Here is a 19,533-nt window from a genome sequence, read left to right as displayed (position 1 = left end):
ATAAAACTTTCAAGAGAAAAATTTATAGGAGGAAAGAATTTCTTTAAGGATGTTTTTTTTTCCATTTAAATTTCATATTTGGTATAAAAACAGTGTATTTTGAAGACCTTATGGGAATTTTGAGAGAACATATTACACTGAATTTGAGGCAGCATTTGAATCAGTAAAGTTCTTTTAAAGGATATAATTAAAAAGAAAAGACAAAGTCCCTCTTTGGTGTTTATTTAAAAAACAAGATTGTCAATACAAAATATTGATTTGTCATTTGTCTAACGATATACAAGTTTTTGTTTAAACAAAACCGACAACATTTCATAATTCAGATTTAAGAGTCTTGGGTAACATTGCAGAGGCAATGGATGCAATTGAAGCAGAAGCTGAAGCAATTATGGAAATGGTAGGAAGACGTGGTAATCAGCTTCCCTCTGCTGCTGGCCAACAAGGGGAATCTGTTTCAGAGCCATCAAGTGCTGAAGGCAACACGTCAAGTACACCAACATCTTCAGCAGAGACAACTGAAGGATCTGTCAATGCACCCAGTACATCAGAAACACCTATGGATGTAGACCAGCCAGGTAATTTGATACATTGTTATGGTTGGATTGACATCCTACCTTTCAGAAAATGTCTATTCTATATGCATATTATTGCATGTCTTTTTCATAGTCTGGTTGTGAAATTAAATGTATTCCTTTTAATGTAATTGAGATGTCCCAAAATTAGTTTCTGTTCTCTAACTTGAGTTTGTCTCATCTAATGTTGTGAAACTGATTCACAATGCTAACTGAAGAGTATACATTAAACCAAATAAATTGGATAAGAAAAGCCTCTGGTAAAAACTCTTTTGGAGGAAACCAGTTAATGTTTACTCGTAGAGTCAATATTTCGTTTAGAATGCAGTGGTTCATAAATAAGGATATCAAATTTACTTGAAAGAAGAAAAATTGTATTTTTTTTATACTTGATTTTGTAGTTTCATCAAACTCTGCATAAAATTAATTTATAAAGTTGAATTCATAGTTCACAAAATCCACAAAATATGAAAATTCCATAGTATTGTGGTATAGTTTACTTGTAGAATACATATGATTTCTAATGTTTTCAGGATCAAGTCAGAATGACAAGAAAGATAAGAAAGAAGTGGTACTCCCCAGGTTAAGTGAACAATTAATCTTAGATGAATTGTGGCAGTGTTTAGGAGAGTGCCTTTCAGAATTAGATAAGACACCAGATCATCATGCAGTGTTGATACTACAACCAGCAGTGGAAGCTTTCTTTATTGTTCATTCTGGTAAGTTATCTGATAAATAAATTAAGGATTTTGTTTTATCAAATTCATCACCTCAATTTTTAAGATGTAATACACATTGTTTTTGAGGGGCCTCAAAAGCCAATTAAAAATTTTAAAAGGATTTTGGAATACATTTTTTCAGTTGAAAGGGATCTGCTTTACAGGAATTTTAAGATTAACCCATGAAATTTTAACTTTGTGATCTTCATTCTGATAGTGACATTTAAAGTTTTAAAATCACTAAGTCATCTTTCTCTTACTTTCTGGAAAGAAATAATTATAAGTCTACATTAACAGATATTTATCAATATAAAAATATTATGTTACAGGAGAGAAGGGAAATAAGACCAAAGATCAGTCATCTCAGAGGAGAGAAGATCAGCTAGCTCACCTGAACATTGATTTTGCTCCTGCCTCGCCTGCTGCATCTACCTCCTCAGAAACACCAGCCTTGGCCAGAGAAAATTCTGTGTCCTCAATTTCATCTCTCCCTCCTGATACTCAGAAATTCCTCAAGTTTGCAGGTATGATATAGCTTTAAAAACTTGCATAACACTTTTATAATGATTGCAATAGTAGGAAACCCGTGGGAAATATGTATATTATTTATATTTAAAACTGTTGAACTTTCATAACAGATGGACACATACACAAATACAACATGGCGAATTTCTGGTTGTTTCTCGTAGCACATCAGATCAGACACTATGTAAAATAAATCTTATCACCCTGAACCATGGTCATGTGGTTAAACAATCAACATGTCACACTGATTTGGGTTATACAGATGTTTATATCCGATACATATTTGTGGGAAAAAGTATATAATTTGGAGAAGATCAGACATTTATTGAAAAGTTTTGATGAATTATTTTCACAAAGCAACTTTTATGTACATTTAGAAGTAAACATGGCGAATTTCTGGTTGTTTCTCATAGCACATCAGATCAGACACTATGTAATATAAATGTTATCACCCTGAACCATGGTCATGTGGTTAAACAATCAACATGTCACACTGATTTGGGTTATACAGATGTTTGCATCATATAAATATTTGCAAGAAAATATGTAAAGTTTGAAGACAAGACATTGGCAAACCAAGGAAATCTATTATCAAAAAGACTTGTTCTCAATTCACAAGGTACCATCAAAAACAAAAAAAAAATCATAGAAGCATATTTGATAGATTTCATTTCTTTAAGCAATAGATAGTAGCAAATGTTGTATTACTTCATAATCAAAATGATAAGGGAGAAAAACCCTGAAAATTTCAACTTCAGAATCAAAGTATTTCATGTTCTTTGAAACCCATGGGAAATATGTATATTATTTAGTATGGTGTTTCATGGTTGAAGCATATTGCCACACATTTTCATAGTAAAGTTAAACATTTTATATGAAATTTGCCATTAATTGTAGTTGATAGCATAGCAATCCCAAATATTGCCAAGATTTTATTGATCTGAAAGATACCTATAAAATTCAGGGTTCAGTAGTTGATAAAGAGTTTCCTCAGAAAAGAGAAAAAAATAAAGTTTGCTCAAAGAGCTGGACAATTGGACAAAAAGTTGGCTTTTTTTCTGTTAAATGTGTTGTGGTTATTAAAACAATTAAAATGAAATTCTCCTGGACCCTTCATGGTTTATTTGATACAAAAATGTACAACATGGCGAATTTCTGGTTGTTTCTCGTAGCACATCAGATCAGACACTATGTGATATAAATCTTTTCACCCTAAACCATGGTCATGTGGTTAAACAATCAACATGTCACACTGATTTGGGTGGTACAGCTGTCTGCATTATATCATTTTATGATAGAAAGTGTATTGTTGTAAGAAGATAAGGCTCTAATTAGGGGCGTATGCCATTGCGCCGATTTTGAAATTTTTCATTCTTTCATTTGCGCCGTTTTTATATTTTTTCCTAATTGGATTTACAGGTAAGTTCATACTTTTACATTGGCTGAGCAGAGAGTATAAAGACAAATCAAGTGACATTGCAATTGGTAAATGATGATGACAAATGTCATACATTCTTAGACAACGTACAAGTACATATTCGGCATAACGGTCAACCAATTCGTGATGGCATCCATAAAATGAACGAAGGGATGAATTCAACTTCACCATTTGGAACTCTTGGTTTAATAGCTTCATTGGGATTTTATACGAACTCTGTTAATGCCCCCACCAGTACGTATGTCAGACAAAGAAAAGATGGCCTTTGTGATCGACAATTACGCCAAATATAGAAGAGACGAAATCATATTACAGCACATTTCAGTCAGTATGTAGCTAATGGTAATATCTTTGGTTAGCTTGCTTGTTAGCTGAACCTTGAAGTCATTGTTAGGTAAGATAAACTTCCCTCCTTTTAAAGTAGCTAAGTCCTACAGAGAGATAGATTTTTTATCTGTTGGGCTAGTCTACTATTAAAGGAGGGAAGTTTACCTTTCCTAACAATGACTTCACAGTTCAGCTAACAGGCAAGCTAACCAAAGATATTACCATTAGATACTGACTAAAAATTGGGTAAAATGTGCTGTAAGAAAGATGTGTTTATGGATTTGAATGCTGTACAATTATTTTTAATTCGTAATTTTAGTATAAACAAAGTGCTTTTATCTTAGGTTTTTACTTCTTGATTTTAAGCAGGAGACAATAGTTATATACATGTTATGATTGACAAAGTGTATCATAACATATGTACAACTGGCTAACGGAATAGGCCTTTAATGATAAATGAAAATAACATTACTGGGATGGAGAGTTCAATTTGTCTCATTTGCACTCATATCACATCTTCTTATATCATTTCACCTGCAATTTACCTGTTAAGTACCTGTAAAAAAATTGGCGCAAATGAAAAAATAAATCGGCGCATATGAAAGAAAAAATCGACGCAAATGCAAAACGCTGCTAATTAGGTAGCCTATTCAATGGATTCTAAATTGTTTTTATGTAATGAAAAATATAATGAAATACAATGCAGGTTAGGAATATAAAAAAATCTTGAATATTTTTGAGATATCTGAACACTAAGCAAAATCTTGTCATTCATAGAGAAATGCGAATGATATATAATCTAAATTGGTCTACAAAAAGTTATATTCAATGTCACTTGTAGGTTCAGCAAGCTGTGTGCAAACAAAAACTGGTTATTGTTTAAAGAATTATGTTGAATTCCTTGATGCACTTGACTGTATCATAAAATATGGACTCTGATAGGTTATCGATTCCCAATATATTAGCCTCAAGTATCTCTTAAACGACTAAAATAAATTATTGAAACTCACATTTCAATTTTTGGATTAATATTCTGGTTCCCTCTCACTGATTAGGAAATCTATTAAATGGGCAACACCTTTTGGTTTAAAACTTTCATAACATACACTTAAACAACATGGCGAATTTCTGATTGTTTCTCGTAGCACATCAGATCAGACACTATGTAATATAAATATTATTACCCTGAACCATGGTCATGTGGTTAAACAATCAACATGTCACACTGATTTGGGTGATACAGCTGTCTGCATTTCAGGAATATATGTGAGCAAAGTGTATTAATGACTTGATTGAAGGTCAGTGGTTCTCTTTTGGTTCTCCTGCTCCCTCCAACAATAAAAACTGACCGCCATGAAATAGCAGAATAGTTTTAAATCAGTCATTCGACATGATTAATGTATTGCTTGTAGAAAATAGGACATTTATGGAATTGTTTTTGGATGGATTATATTTACAGACAAACTTTTTATCTAAGATGTATATTTAATAGAAGTATGAACAGTAGGACTTTGATAAGGTAAAGCAACCCTGATAAATTCTGCCCTAGTATGAAATCAGTTTATTTTCTTTGTTGCATGTATGTTTTAATTTGAAACAACTTTTCATCCACAAATACAACATGGAGAATTTCTGGTTGTTTCTCGTAGCTCATCAGATCAGACACTATGTAATATAATTATTATCACCCTGAACCATGGTCATGTGGTTAAACAATCAACATGTCACACTGATTTGGGTGATACAGCTGTCTGCATCTGACATCTAAATATTTGAGGAAAAAGTTTATTGTTTAAAATTTAGATGTGACATTTATTGAAAGGTGTATTTGATGGATAATTTTCACAGAGCAACTTATATGTACATTTAGAAGTTAAACATTGCAAATTTCTGTTTTTTTCTCGTAGCACATCAGATCAGACACTATGTAATATAAATGTTTTCACCCTGAACCATGGTCATGTGGTTAAACAATCAACATGTCACACTGATTTGGGTTAAACAGCTGTCTGCATTTCAGAAATATATGTGAGCAAAGTGTATTACTCGACTTGAATGAAGGTCAGTTGTTCTTTCTAGGTACTCCTGCTTCCTCCACCAATAAAAACTTGCTGCCATGAAATAGCACAATAGTTTTAAATCAGTCAATCTACATGATCAATGTATTGCTTGAAGAAGTTATTTATCGAAAACTTTTTCGATGGATTATATTTACAGACCAACTTTTTGACTTAAATGTCTATTCAAAAGTAGTATGAACAGAGGGACTTTCATAGGATAAAGCAATCCTGATAATTGTTGCCCTAGTATCATAAAGTTTATTTTCTTTATTAAATGTATGTTTGAATTTGGAACAACTTTTCATCAATAATACAACATGGCGAATTTCTGATTGTTTCTCATAGCACATCAGATCAGACACTATGTAATATGAATCTTATCACCCTGAACCATGGTCATGTGGTTAAACAATCAACATGTCACACTGATTTGGGTTATACAGCTGTTTTTCAAAGAGCAATTTCTATGTACACTTAGAAGTTAACATGGAGAATTTTTGATTGTTTTTCATAGCACATCAGATCAGACACTATGTAATATAAATGTTATCACCCTGAACCATGGTCATGTGGTTAAACAATCAACATGTCACACTGATTTGGGTGATACAGCTATTTGCATCATATAATTATTTGTATGGAAAGGAAAAGACGAAAATGAATTTGTTATTATTTGGTACTTCCAATTTTCTTAAATTGATGGGTATTGGTAGACCTCAACTTCAATGTTCAACGAAGCTGTTTGCATTGCATAACTATTTGTGAGCAACAGTTGAATAGTTTGAAACACCAATAGTTGGTGGTTCTCTCAAGGCACTCTGGTTTCCTCCTAATAGAATTGATTGCCATGGAAAAGCACACTGGTGTTGAAAGTGGCGTAAAACACCAACCAAGGAATCAATGTATCGCTTGAAAAAGATAAGACATTAATAGTCTTTTTTTGATGGAGTATATTTACACATCCTACATTTTGATTTACTGTAAATTCAGAAATTATTGCGAGGTTTTTATTATTGCGAATAATGTGAATGAGTTGTAAACGCAATAATTAAAACTCGCATTTTGTAATATTCTAACTGAATTAAGCATGACTTTTCTTAAAATCGTAAAAATTAAAATCGCATTCAAGTGTAAAATGACAAAATCGCATTAATAAATGCACGCAATAATTTCTGAATTTACAGTATTTAGAAGTAGTATTAACAGTTGAACTTCTTTAAAAGCAACACTGATAGTTGCTTCCCAATTACAAATTTATTCTTTGTTACAAGTCTGTTTGAATTTCAGAAAAACTTTTCATCCACAATTTCAACATGGCGAATTTCTGATTGTTTCTCATTGCACATCAGATCAGACACTATGTAATATAAATCTTTATCACCCTGAACCATGGTCATGTGGTTAAACAATCAACATGTCACACTGATTTGGGTGGTACAGCTGTTTGCATCATATAAATATTTGTAAAGAAAGCTAATGACGATAACAGATTCCTAATCATTTCGTATTTCCAAGTTTCTTAAATTCAAAGGTCTTAGTAAACCTCAAATTCAAATGTTCAATGAAGCTGTTTGCATTGCATAACTATTTGTGAGCAAAAATTGTATCGTTTGAAACACCAATAGTTGGTGGTTCTCTCAGGGCACTCTGGTTTCCTTCTAATAAAATCTGTTAGCCAAAAAATAGCACAATAGTGTTAAAAGTGGGGTTAAACACCAATCAATGAATCTGTGTATTGCTTGAAGAAGATAAGACATAAATAGACTTTTTTGATGGATTATATTTACACACCCAACTTCTTGACTTATTTAAAAGTAGTGTGATCAGTTGAACTTCCATATTTAAAGGTAAAGCAACATTGATAGTCGCTTCCAAATAACAGAGTTGTTCTTTGTTACATGTTTGTTTGAATTTAAGAAGAACTTTTCATTCACAATTTCAACATGGCGAATTTCTGATTGTTTCTTGTAGCACATCAGATCAGACACTATGTAATATAAATGTTATCACCCTGAACCATGGTCATGTGGTTAAACAATCAACATGTCACACTGATTTGGGTTATACAGATGTTTGCATTGTATGAATTTTTGTAAGAAAAATGATATTGTTTAAAATTTAGATATCAGATTTATTAAAAAGTTTACTTGATGGATAGTTTTCACAGAACAACCTGTTTATACTTTTAGAAGTTAACATGGAGAATTTCTGGTTGTTTCTCGTAGCACATCAGATCAGACACTATGTAATATAAATGTTATCACCCTGAACCATGGGCATGTGGTTACAAAATCAACATGTCACACTGATTTGGGTGGTACAGCTGTCTACTTTATATATATTTGTAAGAATAGTGATAAAGTTTGAAGATCAGACATTTATTGAAAGTTTTGATGAATAATATTAAAAGAGCAACTTTATGTACATGTAGAAGTAAACATGGAGAATTTCTGATTGTTTCTCATAGCATATATCAGATCAGACACTATGTAATATAAATGTTATCATCCTGAACCATGGTCATGTGGTTAAACAATCAACATGTCACTGATTTGGGTTAAACATCTGTTTATATCCGATAAATATATGTGAGAAAAAGTATATAAATTGAAGAAGATCAGACATTTATTGAAAAGTTTTGAAGAATTATTTTCACAAAGCAACTTTTATGTAAATGTAGAAGTTAACATGGCGAATTTCTGGTTGTTTCTTGTAGCACATCAGATCAGACACTATGTAATATAAATATTATCACCCTGAACCATGGTCATGTGGTTAAACAATCATCATGTCACACTGATTTGGGTTATACAGCTGTTTGCATCATATAAATATTTGTAAGGAAAGCTAATGACGATAACAGATTCATAATCATTTAGTATTTCCAAGTATCTTAAATTCAAAGATATTAGTAAACCTCAAATTCAAATGTTCTTTGAAGCTGTTTCCATTGCATAACTATTTGTGAGCAAAAATTGTATGGTTTGAACCACCAAATATTGGTGGTTCTCTCTGGGCACTCTGGTTTCCTCTTAAAAAAATCTGATAGCCATTGAAAAGCACACTGGTGTTGAAAGTGGCGTAAAACACCAATCAATGAATCAGTGTATTGCTAGAAGAAGATAAGTCATTAATAGACTTTTTCGATGGATTATATTTACACACCCAACTTTTTGACTTATTCAAAAGTAGTGTGATCAGTGATAAGTTAAAGCAACATTGATAGTTGTTTCCCAATAACAAAGTTGTTCTTTGTTACATGTTTGTTTGAATTTAAGAAGAACTTTTCATTCACAATTTCAACATGGCGAATTTCTGATTGTTTCTCGTAGCACATCAGATCAGACACTATGTAATATAAATTTTATCACCCTGAACCATGGTCATGTGGTTAAACAATCAACATGTCACACTGATTTGGGTTATACAGATGTTTGCATTGTATGAATTTTTGTAAGAAAAAATGGTACAGCCCGTAACAGAGTAGTGATCGAATTCGCGTTGCTTTACTGTTTACCGTCAGAATAAGTACTGATTATCAGGTTATCTACATGTAGATATCGTAAAATATCAGCTGCGAGACATAATATGACGCTTTTTGTCGAGTGAGCGTCAAATATTTCATGTCCAACGTGTAAGTTTTCATTGTTTAAGTCGAAGTTTTTTTTAACACAGTTAAACATTTTTTATAATCAACCTCTGTCATTGGCATTTTCATTTTAAAGGTAAAGGATCAAATACGGGATCTCCGAAATTTCTATCATTTGTTACGAGGAAATCATTATTCAATCGAACATAATGTCTTTGTTCATGATTGACACATATTATGAAATACAAAGGAGTTGAAATGATCAAATACTTTCGAACTGACGGAAAGAAACCCTGAACAGGCTTCCAGCAATAATTTTTACCTATTTAATATCAAGTAAATATTAACATGTACACGTATTTGATAAATTACAAATATAACAAAGAAACTGCCCGGTATCCGATGTAAGGGTACACTTTTTACTGCATGCGTATTCGGGTGCGTTCACTACGAGGACACTACGCGTGAAGTATAAGAACAGATCACTCAATGTCTATTCCTTCTAATATAATATTAACGATTGCTTTTCAAACCAAATGCGATTAGGCTGTAGCCATTTTCGCTGAAGGTAAAGTGATCTTCTATTCGGGAGATCGTGAAAGGGAGATAATTTAAAAAGTTAGCGATTGCAAGGGGTTACCAAGGGGTAATTGCAAATGTTTTTTCAGACAGGTAAGTACAGATTTATCATAAACAAGGTTTTTACTTTAAAAAACCATATTCTATGTCATCCTAGTATATTATCCAACAGTTAAGAATAGAATCTGGTCAAACATGTGGGAATTTTTTATTTTTGCCACGGACCATTTAATTTTCACGGAGGAAGTTTTTAGAAAACAATACTCTGACCCTGATTTTGACTTAAAAAATCTGCTGCCTCCAATCATGTACACGACATATAATTCATGTATATTTATATATTGAGAATTTATTTTTGTTTCCAAACAGAATTATAAAGTTATGTTTAAGTGCCTCTGTTCACTTCACAATTGTAAATTGTCTTCCTAAAGACCAGCTTAAATAAATGGCACAAGTTCAGGTGGTCATAAAAAAAGTCGTATAATTTACGTTATCGAACAAAAAATCAGAAATACGGAATATATATGTGAATGGTTAGGAAATCCGTTTCCCCTACATGTTTTAAAAGTCAAAAGAAAAATGTTTTCCCTGATACAAACGTTTTAAGAACTAGCTTTTTGTAACCTATAGACAAATTCGACTGTATACATTGTATAAGGAAGTTAATATGTTTACTCTGATTTGAAATTATCGTTTAGAACCTTTTTTAGTAATTGAGAACCTATGTTATTTATGGATAATAGGTGAAATGTTGCATGATCCCTCAAAATGACAGCAGGCGCAGTTTTCCGGACAATTTTCATTTGTATCAGTTGTACACTGCTAAAAATTGTCAAGTACTGGCCATGGTATATTTTGGAGATTTTTTTTTTTTTACTGATTTTTACTAAAAAAAAATTCTCTGTGTGTGCCATTTCAAGAAATAGTTTTGCTCGTTATTTTGTCATATTAAAAAAAATTCTCAACAAAATTTTCCCATTTAAACTGTACCAGAAAAAAGTTTGGCACGTGAAACGGACGAAGACATATTCTAACAGAAGTACAAATACCAGTCCTCCCTTTTGTGTATACATATGAGAAAACATTTTAAAGTTATTGATTGCATTCAAATCCATCACACATACGGTACACATTGTAGACCGAAAAAATAAAGGACTTCATTCCTATCAAACACCTTTTTAATTGTTTATCAGTATATTTCTTTTAGTTTTGGGTAAAATTGTAAAGGAAATAATACTATCAGGACGTCCTTCCATGAATCTTTTTTTTTCTGTTCTGACTTTGAAGAAATGACTACTTTTCGCCCAATCGAAATGGTGCATCGACATATTTTGTTTCATATTATTAGAATTATTTTCAATATTATCAGTATTAAACTTGATTATCGACACATGAAAGTTTGTCAGCATTGTCAATCTTTTTAACGTTAAAGTACCAATAGTTCGGTCACTAATTAAGTTTGTCGATAACGTAGCTTATTTTGACGGTAAAGAAACATCAATTTGATCACTTCTCTGTTACAGGCTGTATTGTTTAAAATTTAGATATCAGATTTATTGATAAGTTTACTTGATGGATAGTTTTCACAGAACAACCTGTTTATACTTTTAGAAGTTAACATGGAGAATTTCTGATTTTTTCTCATAGGATATATCAGATCAGACACTATGTAATATAAATGTTATCACCCTGAACCATGGTCATGTGGTTACAAAATCAACATGTCACACTGATTTGGGTGGTACAGCTGTCTACTTTATATATATTTGTAAGAATAGTGATAAAGTTTGAAGATCAGACATTTATTGAAAGTTTTGATGAATAATATTAAAAGAGCAACTTTATGTACATGTAGAAGTAAACATGGAGAATTTCTGATTGTTTCTCATAGCATATATCAGATCAGACACTATGTAATATAAATGTTATCATCCTGAACCATGGTCATGTGGTTAAACAATCAACATGTCACTGATTTGGGTTAAACATCTGTTTATATCCGATAAATATATGTGAGAAAAAGTATATAAATTGAAGAAGATCAGACATTTATTGAAAAGTTTTGAAGAATTATTTTCACAAAGCAACTTTTATGTAAATGTAGAAGTTAACATGGCGAATTTCTGGTTGTTTCTTGTAGCACATCAGATCAGACACTATGTAATATAAATATTATCACCCTGAACCATGGTCATGTGGTTAAACAATCAACATGTCATACTGATTTGGCTTATACAGATGTTTGCCTAATATGAATGTTTATGATAGAAAGTCTTAAGGCTATTGTTTTATAGTAGATGTGTGAAACATTTTAAAAGATTACACCACAATTTTATTTTTGGCAGTTAATTAAAAAAAAAAATCTGCCTTCCTAGAAAATACAATCTTGAATATAAAAACAAACATGTTATGTTTGCCAAATAATGATTTCTCAGTGATATTTTCAGTTTCATCATTTTGAGATGTTTTGTTTTTCAGAAACACATCGAACAGTCTTGAATCAAATCCTGCGTCAATCAACCACACCCCTTTGTGATGGACCTTTCTCAGTCTTAGTTGATCATACTAGAATATTGGACTTTGATGTGAAACGCAGGTATTTTAGGCAAGAGTTAGAAAGGCTTGATGAAGGATTGAGAAGGGAAGATTTGGCTGTACATATCAGGAGAGAAAATGTATTTGAAGACTCCTTCAGAGAGTTGTTTAGGAGAAAGGCTGATGAATGGAAACATAGATTCTATATAGTATTTGAAGGTAATATTGTGTTTGTAGATTTCAAACAATTGGCTAACTATGAAATTATAAACATTGTTTTTTACTGTGTATCTTATGCCTATTAAGCAGTTATGTATTATATGGTATATTAATATACTTCCATTCTAGTAGTCTATATTGAATTAATTCAATCTTCTTTGGCACCTCATTTTCATGAAGATTGCTTAGCTTTGTACCATCAATCATTGTTCATAGACTTTGAATATTTGCACAACTTACATGTTTAAGTATTGCTTTATTAATTTCAACATTGGCATTATCAATCTCAAAAGACGAAACATTTCTCTGTGCTAACATAATATCACTCTTTAACAGCTGTCAATGAAACTGAAATAAAAGTGACTGCATGCAAAAAAATGTTTTGGTAATAAAAGATCTTTTTATTTGATAGCAGAACAATTGTCTAAATTTGAATTGATTGAACATTAAATTTGAGATGATGTGATATGATTGTCAATGAGACAAATCACCACCAGAGTCCAAATGACATATATGTTTATAATGAAATATGTAAAGACAAAAAATTCTTAACTGTAAAATATAAGGGCATACACACCAGGAAAGTGGACGAATTCTACTGTATCTACACAGTGTATTTTTACAACTAGTTATTTGAGATTAAGACGGTGTGTATTTTGTAGGTGAGGAAGGTCAAGATGCTGGAGGACTGTTACGAGAATGGTACATCATCATAGCTCGAGAAATTTTCAACCCTAACTATGCATTGTTTGCTACGTCTCCTGGAGATCGTGTAACATATACAATTAATCCTAGTTCTCACTGTAACTCTAATCATCTCAGCTACTTTAAATTTGTGGGACGTATCATAGCTAAAGCTATTTATGACAATAAACTGCTGGATTGTTACTTTACCAGGTCTTTCTACAAACATATTCTTGGACAGCATGTGAAGTGAGTATGTCTTATAAGTATTTCTGAGAGTGGAAATAACACAGACAATGAACTCTTTTATTTGAATTTGTAGAAATAAGTAAAATCACAAAAATACTGAACCCCGAGGGAAAATGAAAACAGAAAGTCTGTTATCAAAAGGCAAAATTCAAAGCTAGAAACTCATTAAATAAATGGATAACAACTGTCATATTCCTGACTTGGTACAGACATTTTGTTATGAAGGAAATGGTGGATTAAACCTGATTTTATAGCTAGCTAAACCTCTGGCTTGTATGACAGTCACATCAAGACGAGTGACAAATAATGTAATGTAAAAATCTGTTTAGTTGGAGACCATGGTCAGAATCCTATAATTAATAGACAAAATTACCCGCAGAAATGTTGTTGATCGCTTTAAAGTTATCAGTATACATGATGAAGTAACCCCAATGACCATCAAACATGGTCAAATTTAAATGGAATTTCTTTGTATTTGCTTTAAACAACGCAAAATAAATTGATGAGATGACCAATGATAATCTGTTTATCACTACTTTACCTATCAAGCTATGACGTCATTAATCACACCAACAACAGGCATGAGCCCCCTTAGTTTCTAGCCATAATTTTTCATATCACTCTACTGTGTTGAGTAATGAAGTTATCAGTCAATAAGATCAAAGGAAAATTTCATAAAATAGCTATAATCAGGTATACTACAGCCCTGACATTTAAAAAAAAAAATCCACAATACCTGTTGTCTGCATTTGAATATTTGCAAAAACTAAAGTTTATATTCACCTTTATACTTCTTCAAGAGGCTAATTTTGTAAAATGTTACATTGACAAATAATAATGAAATCATTCAATTAAATGCTATTTGTTTTGTTTCTAGGTATACAGATATGGAAAGTGAAGATTACTCATTTTATAAAGGATTAGTCTTCTTAATCCAGAATGATGTACAAGATCTTGGATATGAATTGACATTTAACACAGAGGTAACTTAACTATATTTAAGTCAGGGATTGGAGAAATATAAGTTCGATATATTTGGTGTAGGCAATGGACCACAAAATGATACTTAAATATGTGCAATACAAAAAAAATAAACCAAATAAACTAAAATAGGCAAAACAAAGGGCAGAAGCAGGTTAGTAAACCCTTGACTCAAAACTTTTTTTTTGCTTTTGTGAATGGGAATGATTTAAGATCTTATCTACAACTTGATTAAGTTGACTTGTAGTGATTAAGCAATATTATATCTCATTATCTGCCATGCAGAACTCCCAAGTTTTAAATTTTACAACACCAAGGCCACAAAGAATGTGTGTGCCAAGTTTTCTGTCAAGATATTAAAAGCAGGATTATTTTGTGTTTACCTTTAATCTCTAAGAAGACAAAATATTTGGAATTTTTATGCATGAAGACAATGTTTAAATAGGACTGCCAGGCATAGAAATATTACATCTTTACTTTCATCTTTACTTGCAGGGGGCTTGGTGAATAAATTAAAAATTGTCATGTTTTAACTTCTTTTTTTTTATGTAATGTATGTTGACAGGAAAGTGTGATTTGGGTTGAGGTTAAAATTTGTTTTATTTTGTAGATCCGAGAATTTGGTGTGACTGAAACAAGAGATCTCAAGCCCAACGGCCGTAACATACCTGTAAATGAAGATAATAAGAAGGAGTATGTCAAGTTAGTTTGTCAAATGAGAATGACAGGTGCTATTAGGAAACAGTTGGGAGCATTCATGGAAGGATTCTATGACATCATACCAAAGAGACTAATATCAATATTTACAGAACAAGAATTAGAACTTTTAATTTCTGGTCTTCCTACAATAGATATTGATGATTTGAAAGCTCACTCAGAATACCATAAATACCAGCCTACTTCATTACAAGTAAGTGTTAAGTATAATGGAGTAATACATTTTATCTTTTTCCTTGTAGTTAAAATTCCACGTTCTTATAGCATTCCAGTGTTAAGTAGTTTTTACTAAGAAATTTATTGATCAAAAACTTTTCAGTGACAGTAACAAACAGCATCAATATTGTTTATTATAAGATTTCTGAATGGCTGACTTTGTTAATAAACTCTTTGCTTTTGTAAGTATTTAAACAAAAGATACACAATATCATTTTTTAATTCACAAGTTTTGGGAAATATGTACTATTATGACTTGGAACAATTGATAGATTATGGGTAACAAATGATGACATAATTCTGTACTTCAGAGTTTCTAATTTTTGTATGCATCGCCTTGAAGGCACTGATCTAATCAGCTAACATGTCAACCAATAAAAGTTGCAAATTACTTTTAAGTGTTGTCAATTCAGCAAATTTTAATTAATTTTTATTTGACAACCCTGCATACTATACATATCTACTCTGCTAATGCCAATTTTTGGAGTCATTGGATCAGCAGTCCTTTAATTCACTAGAAACCCACAGTTAAAACTATCTTAATTCAGTAATCACAGTACAGAGAATATTACCTTTTCATTTACTCAAACAATTGTTTAGCTTAAATAGAAAAACACTTATATTAATATGAAACGTGACTCTATCATAACAAAATTTTCAGGTTCAATGGTTTTGGAGAGCTTTGAGATCTTTTGATCAAGCAGACAGAGCCCAATTCCTACAATTTGTAACTGGTACCTCAAAAGTTCCTTTACAAGGTTTTGGTTTCTTGGAAGGAATGAATGGGTACCAGAAGTTCCAGATTCACAGAGATGACAGGTCTACAGACAGACTTCCAGTTGCTCATACTTGGTAGGTTTGAAGTAACGTTATGTCAACGATCATTCCTGACAGGAACGTTAAGGGACCAGAAGCAGATCACAAAACTTGATACAAAAATCTTATATTAAAATTTGTTTACTGTGAATTCATTAATATTCGTTGGAAACCAATTTTCGCAGATTTCATGGGTACAGGAGAACCACGAATTCAAATGTTCAACAAAATACAAATTTTGTAAAGGAATGAGTGTAGACTTTGCCAAAACCACGAAATTGAATATCCACGAATATGTAAGTTTTCCTCAAACCACGAAAATTGGTACCCACGAAAATAAATGAATCCACAGTAGTTTGTATTAACCTTGGTATTGAAGATAATATGGTCCAAAATAAATATAATATAGTTTTAAATAAAAGGTTAAAAAGTTTCAATTACTTTTAACCATTTGATTTTATATGTGCTTATGCAAAAGAAGTGAAAAAATTATATTTATATAGTTGTAAAGTAATTTTATGTTTTACCTTATAAAATGTTTGATGTAAACAGTCTTCACATGGCAGATTTATCAGGGTCATGTCTTAGATATACTTGTTGAAATGTTCTTATATACCTGAAAAACAATGTTAGTTACAAAGAAATTCAAAATTTAAATTCTGAATTAAATGATAAGTTTCTTTTATAATAAATGTTGTCAGTGTTAGGTTTTTTTAAAGCTTTTTACACCCCTGCATAGCGGAAGGGGCTTGACGTTTTACCATTGTCTATACTTCCATACATCCCAATGTTTGTTTCTGTTCTCTTACTTTAAATTGCCATATCAAATGTTATGAAACTGGTACACAATGCACAAAACACAGATCAAGTTTGAAATTTGAAGGCATAACAGTTCTTGAGTTATGTTCCTACACAAATTGATAAATTTCTTAATTTTTCATTCAGGTCTTTTGACTAGTTTGCCTCAACCAAATATTATGAAACTTGCACACAAAACATTTTACCTCAAAACTCAGTTCAAGTTCAAATTTAGAGGGGAAGGGAGAGTATCTTATGTGTCCCATTAACACATTCCTCATTTATTGTTTGTTTTTTATTTTCTGACTGATGAAATGCAATAACTAGTTCTTTCATTTTACAGTTTTAATCAGCTAGATCTACCTGCCTATGAAACCTACGACAAACTGAGGAAGATGTTATTGTTGGCAATTAATGAATGTTCAGAAGGATTTGGTCTGGCGTAGAGGACAACACAAGTCCCCTTAATACTAGTTTGACATTCATGTAGAGGGCCATGGTGTGTACCTTGCTTGTGAAGTTTTGGTTAACATGGAAACCACAAGAAGTACTTTTGTTAGTGAAATTCTTAACGATACCAGAGTTCTGTATGAACTTGTAATATTAAATGAAACACTTTATATGTATATATATATATTTGAACTTGTAAAAAGAAAAGTTATTCGTATCATATGTGGAATACATATTTACGAACTTCAAAACATTGACATTACTCACTATATGGAGTATAAAGCTTTGTTACGTATTGCGTATGTAATTATATGTGTACACAAGTTATTTAAGATGGATACTTTTATGCAGTTCATATTTTACCAGTATTTGAAAGGAACTTGACTTGAGTGTGGTGAAAGGGAAAGACATAGAATGGGACAAGAGAATTTTGCTTCATTAAAAATGGAATTATGGGCAAATGTTGCTCTAGTTATTATTGTAAAAGTTGTATCATGCACAATCTTCAACAGAGTAGTTATATTTACTGCAGAAGTGTAAAGTTAATATGTTTTTTTTATTTCACACACAGTGTAAACTGATAAAATTCATTATGTGGTGTGAACAGTGCTAATTGTTTCGTTTTTTCAATTCCTTTTACATTTATTTGCTAAGTCTTTGTAAGTGTCCACAGTATAAGGCATAATTTGTCGGGACTGATTTTTATGTGTGTATTGTGTTATTTTTGGTGCAGTTGTATCTTATTTATTAAATTTTTCTATTACATGCATAATGTTTCCACATGATTGGATATGTAAAATGTTGAGACTGTTTCATTTGTTTTCCAAATGGGACCAATCTTGTGAGAGATTGATTTCGTTGTCCAAAACAACCATAGAAATATGAGTAAAAATGGGATGTATATTCCACAAACTATTGAAGTGCTTTACATGGTTTGTCCAAACTGTTCCGGATTGGGCATTTGTTTTCCTTCTGTTTGATTCGTTGTTTATAATTTATTTTCTGTTATATGAATATATACATGTATACCTTATATATAATTTGCTTGTAAAATAACAGTTTTGTGTAGCTTGTTGTTAAATGTTCTTCAGACTTCTAAAAGTAAATAAAAAGTAAAAAATGAAATTGTATGCTTTAAGTATGCTTATTGGTTATAGAGGTGACATTAAATGTGCACATTTTTCACCCAAAAAAAATCCAATTAAAATCAAATGCATGTTGTACATAAATGTGTATGACTTGCAAGTTGTTTTACTCTTTAAAAATTTTTGGTGAAAAGAACCACACAAATTATTTGTTGTCGGACCATATGCATTGAAATTGATGAAAGTTATATACTGCAGCTGTTCTATTTGCGCAGTCAAATTGCATTGACTGTATATTCATATGTGATATACAGTCAATGACAGTTTATCGCCTTGTTTATGAAGTTGACAATATGTTTTCGTAGAGTTTTATTTATGAGGTAAATAAAACATACAGATTCATTGGGAATGTTTTTGCTTCAAATTTAAAAAAATGGTTTTTACCCTAAATATTTCATTCAGAACAGTATAAGAGTTGCACTATATTAAGAATAACCATACAATGTCTCAAAATATAAATGTTATTCGTTCTCGGCCTGAAAGCGGCAGAAATGCTCGACACAACCTGGCTTTCGAACTGTTTCTACAAATAACATTGATATTTCGAGACAACTTATGGTTATTCTATATATACACAGCCAGCTTTTACAGCAGAATGCATTGAGTGTGTAGGTAATGGTAATAATTTTATAGCTTGCTTGCTAGCTGAACCTTGAAGTCATTATTAGGTAAGCTAAACTATCCATCTTTAAGAGTAGACTATTTGAATAGATAATCAATCTATCTGTCTGTAGAACTAGACTTCTCTGAAAGGAAGGTAGTATACCTAACCTAATAATGCCTTCACATTTCAGCTAACAAGCAAGCTAATCAAAGATTCTACCTTCATCTACACACTGAATGAATTCTGCTGTAAAAATATACCTATCCCAAGAAGTGATTACTTTTTGATTTTGATGATGTACATATGATAT

At 31.6% G+C, this 19,533-nt stretch overlaps 1 protein-coding gene across 8 annotated transcripts in view; it reads left to right on the top strand.

Moving 5' to 3' along the window:
* The window catches only part of LOC134724564 (E3 ubiquitin-protein ligase HUWE1-like), a 108,989-nt gene extending 90,390 nt beyond the window's left edge, over window positions 1–18,599 (top strand). For 7 of the 8 annotated variants that reach the window (XM_063587717.1, XM_063587725.1, XM_063587699.1 and 4 more), the window contains 9 exons: window positions 324–575; window positions 1,106–1,291; window positions 1,621–1,815; window positions 12,288–12,563; window positions 13,226–13,496; window positions 14,374–14,479; window positions 15,088–15,387; window positions 16,072–16,262; window positions 17,368–18,599. In XM_063587717.1, coding sequence (XP_063443787.1) covers window positions 324–575; window positions 1,106–1,291; window positions 1,621–1,815; window positions 12,288–12,563; window positions 13,226–13,496; window positions 14,374–14,479; window positions 15,088–15,387; window positions 16,072–16,262; window positions 17,368–17,470 — 1,880 coding nt within the window. In that variant the 3' untranslated portion in view covers window positions 17,471–18,599. The remainder of the gene's footprint in view (window positions 1–323; window positions 576–1,105; window positions 1,292–1,620; window positions 1,816–12,287; window positions 12,564–13,225; window positions 13,497–14,373; window positions 14,480–15,087; window positions 15,388–16,071; window positions 16,263–17,367) is intronic. The other variant, XM_063587708.1, reaches the window with a different exon arrangement.
* Window positions 18,600–19,533: the final 934 nt, after the last annotated feature.

This window comes from Mytilus trossulus, chromosome 1 (genome assembly GCF_036588685.1).
Source record: "Mytilus trossulus isolate FHL-02 chromosome 1, PNRI_Mtr1.1.1.hap1, whole genome shotgun sequence".
In the NCBI taxonomy this organism is placed as follows: domain Eukaryota; kingdom Metazoa; phylum Mollusca; class Bivalvia; order Mytilida; family Mytilidae; genus Mytilus; species Mytilus trossulus.
This window is presented reverse-complemented; position numbering and strand designations above follow the sequence as displayed.